This window comes from Anguilla anguilla, chromosome 3 (assembly GCF_013347855.1).
Source record: "Anguilla anguilla isolate fAngAng1 chromosome 3, fAngAng1.pri, whole genome shotgun sequence".
NCBI classification, from domain to species: domain Eukaryota; kingdom Metazoa; phylum Chordata; class Actinopteri; order Anguilliformes; family Anguillidae; genus Anguilla; species Anguilla anguilla.
In genome coordinates this window covers 7,583,523-7,592,994 of record NC_049203.1, presented here as the reverse complement: position 1 = coordinate 7,592,994, position 9,472 = coordinate 7,583,523, and the positions used below count along the sequence as shown (strand labels likewise).

Genomic DNA, 9,472 nt, shown 5'->3' with positions numbered 1-9,472 from the left:
GATTCAGGATAACAGTTTGTATTACAATTAGAAAGTATAATATTACCAGCAATAATAATAATAATAACATTATGGCAATGATAATATTATGTTGACAGTCATATAACTTTATATGATGCTTTTCATACAGTGGCACACAAATCACATATATGAAGCTTGCAACATCAAGTTTAACAAAAATAAAGTTTTTTGTATTCCCGTAGATCAATATGCATTATCCTGGGTACAGATATTTAAATGCATTTAGACGGCGAGTAAAATAATCGCCATTCATTGTTGCTACAGACGAAAAGCTGTCTTACGGTACAGTTGAGTGCAGTGGGATTTCTTTCCGAAATAAACAGGAGTTTCAGTTCTCATGCAGTTCTATTTCCACTATTTATTTCCCCTAGGGTCAGAAAGTGAGTATTCTGAAGAAATAAAAGTCTTTAAAGATCAAAATGCCCAGTGCTTCTCAAAAATCATTTTGCTTCATAGTGCCTTTAAAAAAACCATGGCTTCAAGCTGAAATATTGGATGTATGCACACACGCACACGCACACACACACACACACGCTATCACGTTGCCTTAGAGATACTATTGTGGAGTTTCTACCACATTGGCTCCTGTATGTACATGCTCCAATAGCATTTTCCCTACCTCAGCTGATTCTTGTGATTTCACTTTTGATGGAGTGACTGGAATGTTTGGTATATGTTTATGTGTGTGTGTGTGTGTGTGTGTATATATGTACGTGTATGTGAGTTTGCACATTTATGTGTATGTTTGTATTCCTGTGTGGGCATATGTGTATGTATGTATGCATGTATATATACTTTTATTTGTATATGTGGAACAAAGAGTGGTGAGCATGTGAAGTGCTTGGTTGTGCTTCTTAATAAATTATTATTATTATTATTTTTATTTAGAAGCTTTCACACAAGTCTGCAATACAGTGCTTTACAGCAGTTAGGCAATACAAGGCTAACGCAGAAAGTGAAAAACAGAGTCTTGTGAATCTTGTGGTTGCGTAGTGCGGTAATCGATCTGGGCTGAGCCTGCAGCTGCCGCGTTTAAGCCAGCTTTACCTCACGCTCGCACGCCGCCCGACTGCGCGTCGGACGTGGGACCCCGGGCGAACGCGCAGGAGGAAGAGAAAGAGGAAGGAGGAGAGCGCGTGGCGTGGCGTGACGGGACGGGCGCGAGCACGCCCTCGCTGAGGAGGAGGAGGAGGAGGGGGGGGAAAGCGTGTTTGCTCGCTGGGCCTCCCCCGGGAGGGTAAATAATACGTGCGGGGTATCGCGTTTCGCTCTCGGGAGTCGGCGTTACGGTCCAGGGCGAGCCCGGAGACGGGTTTGGGGTGTGTGGTCGGTGGGTGGGGGTGGGGGGGGGTTGTGTGGTTTGAGAGGGGTGTGTGAAAGCTCGGGGGGGGGGTGGGGGGGGGAGGGTGCCTAGGGGACAGCCCAGCTTGACACTTCAGTAACGCAGCAGCTCGCCTCTGGCTCGAGACAAGAACGGCAAGGTGGAGGCGACAGATATAAAGAGAGAATAGTAAAAAAAAAGAAAGAAAAAAAGAGGAAGGTGATGAAGAGGAAGGCCAGGAGAAGGAAGAGAGAGATTTTGGGTGGAGGGGTTAGGGTTAGGTGTGGTGATCCATGTTTTAGATTTGAAATGTTTTCAGCAACTTTTAATGGAAATGGAATATATAATGATATGAAATATACTGTAATATATATGCAAATGCGTGGACAGTAATGGACCTATTTTACAGCAGTATATTTAAAACAGTATACTGCAACATATCAGTGGCAATAATCTGTATTTTTGTTGAACTATGTTTTATGCTCTTTACAGTATATTTTATTTCAATATATTGCACAAATTTTTTTTCCATAAGGGTTTTTTACAGAACTGCTTTCTGTTGGTTTTTCCCGACAGCCGATATTATTTTGTGTAGTTACCCATTGTTTTTGTTGACACCCCCTCTTACTCTTACTGTCATTAGCCCACAATAATCCAAAAAATCTACTGTGACACAAACAATCCAACCAGTATGTGAGAACATCAGCATTGGACTACCTGACCCACACAAGCCACTGACACTTAACAGCATTATAACTAACTACGCTAATGCTTAATACTGACGTCCATTCACACTGTGTTTTTTACCCACCACAGAAATGGCTGCTGATAGTAGCTTTAGCACTGCTGCTACTGCTAACACTGGCAACACTGCCTTAGCCAGTAATGCCACCCTTCAACACTGGTCCTGTCCGAACACTGGCACCCAGCACTGATCCCATCACTGACACCCAACACTGACACACAACACTGTCCTGCACGCTGACCCCAACACTGACCTTCTCTCTGGCCACGACACTGACTGACATAGCTGTGATACTAATGCTGACTGCTGTAGCTCTGATGCTATCACTGACTTGCATAGCTCTGATACAAACTCTGACTGATGCAGCTCTGATGCTAACTCTGATGCAGCTCTGATGCAGCTCTGATGCTAACTCTGACTGATGTAGCTCTTATGCTAATGCTGATTGATGTAGCTGTGGTGCTAACTCTGACCGATGTAGCTTTGATTCCATCTCTGACTGTTGTAGCTGTGATGCTAACTCTCACTGATGTAGCTGTGATGCTAACTCTGACTGATGTAGCTCTGATGCTACCTCTGACTGATGTAGCTCTGATGCTAAATCTGACTGATGTAGCTCTTATGCTAATGCTGATTGATGTAGCTGTGGTGCTAACTCTGACCGATGTAGCTTTGATTCCATCTCTGACTGTTGTAGCTGTGATGTTAACTCTCACTGATGTAGCTGTGATGCTAACTCTGACTGATGTAGCTCTGATGCTACCTCTGACTGATGTAGCTCTGATGCTAAATCTGACTGATGTTGATATGATGCTAACTGTGACTGATGTAGCTCTGATGCTAATGCTGACTGACCCTCTCCTTTCTCCCAGAAGGTGATGTTGCCGACAGGAGCCGCGTTCCGATGGTTCCAGTAGGACTCCGCCCCCCAAAGCTCTGTCATCAAGTGCAATGCCCCGCCCCCCTCCACTCCCCACTCACCTGGATTATCTATGGAATGGATTTTCCAGCTGAACACAAAAAAATAGCAAGACAAGTGAACAAACGGAACAAAACAAAAAAATTCAAAATGATTAAAAATAATGGATGCACCTACTTTTTCTCCTGAACCAAAAATAAACATTATGAAGTTTATGGCAACTCTCATTCCTTTTTTTATGTTCCATTTTGGTACCCTTTCGTCCTTTTTCAAAAGAGTTTCAGTCACTTTCACACGGAACTGTTCAACTGCCAAACAGAAAAAGTCTGACTGAGAGAGGACAATCAACAGATCTCTGTGTTTGGTGTATATGTCGTTCATGTGTGGAAAGATTTAAAAAAGTACTTGTGTAGAGAATGTAAATTTTACGGCTATATTTTAAAACCTAGTGACTAATGACAAGCACTATTGTAATTTAGCACCATTGTTCTTACTTACCACCTCCTGTATTTTTGATTGGTTCTTATTTTTATTTTTTTGTTTTTGTCATAAATCTATAGTTTTGCAATTGCTCAATGTTTGTTATTAAAATATAAAAAAAGAAAAAAAAAACAATTTTTGAGATGTAGCATCCCGTTTTCTGATCGAAGATTATTATTATTTTTTTTATTTCTGGGAGAATGCTGTGGTGTCTCCACACATCGCCCCAACCTTTATCCCACCCCAATTTGGGTGACATAATTTACTGGAGCCAATAGGAAGCTCCCAACAGCCCAAAAGCTTCCTTCTCAACTTGATGGATTTTTATTTTGTAAAACTGGTAACCTCATGTTCCCCCTGATTTTCTACGGAGGGCTGTGGTTCTGATGGGGACCGGTTCAGTCCGGAGGACGTGGTACCGTTCCCAATCCAAGCTTAAGCACTGAGAGAATTTCATTTTCCCATGATGCTACCAGACCTACATCTTTAAAAAAACAAAAAGGAAAAAAAAAAGAAACAGTGATGTTTGTATTCATTTAGAAATTTGGGCTGGTTTTGTGAATAAAAATGAATGCATGTATTTGTGTCAAAATCTACAGTTCTGAAGTCTGCGTTTATGCATGGTGTATTTTGCTTTTACAAAAAAGGTAATTATTGCTGTTTGAGGACAACAGAAACATCAACAACAACAACAACAAACAAAAAATATGCAGTATGAATATTTTTCAGTTTGTTCCCATTTTATTATATATGGCTTCACTTCACGTGAGTAAGCCAAAGTAATTGGCAATATAAAAAATTTAATGGAATATGTAATTCTATTTATTTTGGGTGCTGACAGTAATTTTATAAATTCAGTGATATTAAAAGAAATGTGAAAATGGGTAGGCTGTTTAAAACAGTATGAGAGTGATTGCCATTCAATTTCTATAAAATAAAAAGTTGCAAAAAAAATCCAATCAGAAGCACCTTTTTTGCAACTGTTTTTGGGTGTACAAAACCAAATCACACTGGTGTCAAAGGTAAGACTATGAGATGAAGATGAATTTATCCTGTTCTTATAAATGAAATGTTTGTGTGCTTTTGAAACATGGATCTGGATTATCTCCTCTGTCTGTTCATGCTGTCTGAACCCAGGTTCTGTGTTGTGTTGGGCCCTCTAACAGAACTTAATGATTGGTTCTCACTTTTGTATTTAATTGACTGTGATACCAGTGCAATTATACCATTTACATAAGTACTCTAACTAGTATGCAAGTGCACACTGTTATACAATAAGGGGCTTAATTTGTTGCCCATATTGGTTTAGATGACAGTTGCATTTAAACAAATGGGCTGACCTCTGACCTTATAATATAGGAGTGTGAATTGTGGGTAGTCGCTTGAAAACATGGGCTTGCATCCGCAGGGGGCTTGCAGGAGGAGGAGGGAGGAGGACGCACTTCCCGAAAACCACAGGCGTGATCGGACAGGACGTGCTCCGTGACTGCGGCTCGTTCGGGCTCCCCCCGTACAGGCATCGCCCGCCACCTGCCCCACAGAAGCGTCAGCCAATCCAGGTGGGCCAATCAGCGGCGCGCTCAAAGTGGCGTGCTGCGGCGAAGCAGTTCTGTAATCAGTCTGTTACCATGGCGCCCAAGTCCCAGTTGTGGCAAACTTAGCAGGTGTTTATGAGTCATGCCACGAGGCTCACCTTAGATACACAGTTCCTCTCTTCGGCAGCAAACTTGCACTTACTGACGTCTGGAGCGGTGCATTGTGGGAGCCAGGTGTCTCAGGCGTCCTATGGGAAATTCATAGTTCTCAGGATACTCTGTGTGTGTGTGTGTGTGTGTGTGTGTGTGTCACCAGTTTAATCCCCTGGGAAATGCTGATTTTTAAACGCCCTTCCAAAAGTCGTTAAGGCCTTGACCTGTTCAGGGACTTTTGTCAGGGCTAGACTGCTAGCATCGGTCATCGGAAAATGTAGCTGTAAACCGTTGGCGCTGAAATCACCTTGACGTGAGTGGGACAGCACATATTGTCTCCGTTTTCTCACCTTATGAATTCCCTTTAAACATCAGTCATTCCTGTGTTATTAGTACGTTAAGGTTAATTGGGAGTATGGAGTTTGCATTTTATGCAATTTAATCAAGGGGAATAATTTGAAACCTTGGAGCTGAATTTAATGTAATTTTTTAGCATCTTCCGCATCTCCTGTGACGGAGGGAACCGCCGCGCGTTTCACGGTGTGGCGCAGTGTGGCGCGGTGTGGCGAGGTGTCCGCTGAGATGCTCAGCGGTCCAGGGTTACCGTTACGCTCCTCGCCTTCCTGTACGTGGCCAAGGGTGCGCCGAGCTGACCGATGCGTTAAGCGCTCACCCGCGTTCAGCGCAGCTTCCTCCGAGCGCTATCGGGCGTTGTCGGGCCGGAACCGGTCCAGTGAGTGCGTCGCGTCGGAGGCAGGAACCGGCACCGCCGCCCTGCTGGTGGAAAGTGCAAAATGCTCCAAAAGGGCAGGAGAGATTATCAGCCCGTGTGCGTCTGCAGCAAAATGATCAAACCTGAAGTACGGGGTGAAATTTCACAGTGAAGACTTATTTGAATTATTTGTCACCTGCATGTTTTAAATACATATCTAATACCTTAATGTAACATATTTACTATATATAAATATATTTTATGTTTCGATGAATGATAGAATCTCCCCGGTCCTTTTAGAATCCATTATCCCGACTGTGCTCGCTGTCGTATGGTGTGTGTGCGTGTTTCGACCGCGCTGTCGTATGGTGTGTGTGCGTGTTTCGACGGCGCGTTGGAGAGCGAGCGACTCGTCGATGTCAGCGGGCGTCTCTCCTTCCCCCCTGGTGACAGCGATGGGCCGGTGCCATCGCCATGGCGCTGGGAGGAAGCTGAGGCCCTGCATTATTAATGAGCACCGCGGCGTCCTCGCCTGCTCCACCAGCCAGCCAAGCCTGCCTTCACAGTGAGCGTGTGTGTGTGAGTGTGCAAGGCTGAGCGTGTGTGAGGCTGAGCGTGTGTGTGTGAATGTGTGTGTGTGAGTGTGGGAGTGAGCGCGTGAGTGTGTGTGTGTGAGTGTGGGAGTGAGCGTGTGAGTGTGTGTGTGTGTGAGTGTGTGTGTGTGAGCGTGTTTGTGTGTGTGTAAGTGTGAGCATGTGTGTGTGTGTGTGTGTGTTTATGAGTGTGGGAGTGAGAGTGTGACTGTGTGTGTGTGAGCTTGTGTGTGAGTGTGTGTGTGAGTATGTGTGTGAGTGTAAGTGTGTGTGTGTGTGTGAGCGTGTGTGTGAGCGTGTGTTTCAGCATGTGTGTATGAGTGTGCACATGCACACACACAAACACACACACACGCACGCACGCATGCACTTAGACAACTTACACACACAAGCGCATACACTCACAGACACCTTACACACACACACACACACACACACATACAAACACACACCTTAAACGCAGACACACAACTTGCACACACAAGCGCACACACTCACAGACACCTTACACACACACACACAAACACACACACACACACACCTTAAACATAGACACACAACTTACACATACAAGCACATACACTCACAGACACCTTACACACACGCACACACACAGTCTCTCTCTCTCTTTCTCTTCCTCTCCCTTTCTCTACCCCGGAGGTCCTATCTTCTTTCTTTCTTCCGTTTCCAAAGGAAACCTTCTGGAATTGTCTGCTCTGAAGTTTTATGATTTCTTCCTTCCTGCAGGAGAAGTCCTCAGGAAAAAAGCATGATAATACAAATACAAAATCAACCTATTTTCTAAGTACTTAAAGTTGTCAAAGTTTTCAACTGAAAATCAAAAATCAGTTACGTGAAGGCAACAAATCTTAGACTGAAAAACAATGTTATGACCAGGTGCTATATATATGTATATATATGTGTGTGTGTGTGTGTGTGTGTGTGTGTATGTATGCCTTATTTAAAAAAATGTTTTATTCAACATTCACATGTTAAGATACAGGTTTTAAAAGTGTAAACCCCAATTCAAATCAAAACCACAAGAGCAGCTGAGACATAGTTCCAGAGACTTCAAAAACATAAATAAATAAATAAATAACACTATGCGGTCCACATAAAAACAACCGTTAACAAACTAAATTAATGTTTCCATAACAACGGGTTATGAGCAGGTTGAGCAGATGCCTTTCATCTTTAGACTCTAACTCTGAGATTTGGCGCATTGAATCTCGGAGACTACAGTGACCGTCAGCAGACGTTATGATGATCAGTGCAAAATTTCTTCTGAAAGCGTTCAAACACCTTCTAGTTGGCGGATGACTTTTTGACCTGTACTGGCCTTAAACTTCGCAAAACAAAACTCCTCAAATAACAGTAACTACATTCCGGTGCAGCATAAGGAAAAACAAATGATAACACAATAAGCTTGTACAGGAGGACCTTTAATGTAAAAAAAAAAAAAAAAACAACAGACAAAAAAGAAATAACTCTTGTACATTCTCATCTCTGTTCACTGTTTTTCGTGGTCAGGCCATGGGAGGGAATCGATGGGAATGCTGTATTGACCCCTGGAATAACTCGCTAGCTATATCCCAGCATGCCTCTGATGTCCTGAGAGTGGGCAAGCCCTAATCCTGATAAGCCTTCCACTGCCGCGCTGAAAACAAACAAACAAAAAAATCCTTGGTACGCTTTTGGAAGAGGGAGGTGGGCGGGAGACACAGAACTGTAAACACACGGTTGTTTTCGAAGAGCCCAGTTGCAGACCGGAGCAGCACGTCGGAAGCTTACGTTTTCCAGAATGATCACATATATGGGCACCAGTAGGCTCTCCTGGCTCTCGCAGGCTCTGGGTGGGATATTTCAGTTGAGGATTAGGGGTGTGTTATACGGTCCCTGTCCGGCATTAAAATGGGGGATCACAGGGTCATGATGGATATTTGTCGCCATAGTGACATTTCCCCCAGTGTAAGGTGGGGACATCCATGATGACACGGTGACTAAGGATCTCTCCTGGCTTGCCTTTTTCAGTTCTCAACAGTTAACACCCAGGCACTAGTGCTATGATTCGGAAAACAAAACCTTAAGTCCATGATCATTTTTTCAAATATATGATTACGTTTCACTTGTTTTTCACGCATATTTCAGTGGCATTTTACCCTGTTTCCAAAACAATTCTCTTTATTAGTCACAATCTTTAGAAAGGATGTCGCTTGAGTTCACATGGAAAATTAGATTAGAAATGCAAAACATGAATTACCGTTTGAACAAACTCATCCACACTCTCACAATCACAGGACAAACAGCAGTTGCTTTAATTTTTCCATTACCAGTCAGACCTGTTTTACAGATAAAATAATTAACTGAAACTTGACAAAAATGATCGTACCAAGTTCCTTTTGAGAGGAACTCGGAAACAGTGAAAGAAGTGCTCAGTAAATTTGTTCAAGTGCTCTCTTGTAAGTTAAAACATTATCTGTGCACCGTACTATAATTCTCACAAAATGTACGGTAGCAGCTCTAAGTACCTGCTAAGCCGTAAATCTCAAGGCTTGTTGAAGCTGTTTGTTTTGCAGGCATTTACAGGCATTTTTGGCATACACTATTATTCAAAGCAACTTACAGATCTTTTGCATTTTTACATAGTATCCATTCATAAAACTGGGCATACACTGAAATCATTCAGGCTAAGTGCCTTGCTCAAGGGTGAAACAAGAGTATCTTAACTGAGAACAGAATCTGCAACCTTGTAAGTTACAAGCCAAGTTCCCTAACAAATATACTACGCTGTCGTCTTCTCACGCATTTTACATAACCATAGCGTGTTACAATAAATGACAATAAGCTTCACGATATACCCTATAGCCCAAACTCCTAAAAAGCCAGAAGAGATGATGGTGGCCATGACAAACTCCCTGGGTGGCATATAGGAAGAAACCTTGTGATGGAATAGACTCAACAGGGGGAGCCCATCCTTCTCTAGTTTGCGCACA

At 43.1% G+C, this 9,472-nt stretch overlaps 1 protein-coding gene across 4 annotated transcripts in view; it reads left to right on the top strand.

The window, feature by feature from the left end:
- Positions 1 to 4,084, top strand: part of LOC118224229 (CXXC-type zinc finger protein 5-like) — a 17,413-nt gene extending 13,329 nt beyond the window's left edge. For 3 of the 4 annotated variants that reach the window (XM_035411511.1, XM_035411510.1, XM_035411512.1), the window contains one exon: positions 2,960 to 4,084. In XM_035411511.1, the coding sequence (XP_035267402.1) occupies positions 2,960 to 3,004 (45 nt within the window). In that variant the 3' untranslated portion in view covers positions 3,005 to 4,084. The remainder of the gene's footprint in view (positions 1 to 2,959) is intronic. The other variant, XM_035411513.1, reaches the window with a different exon arrangement.
- Positions 4,085 to 9,472: the final 5,388 nt, after the last annotated feature.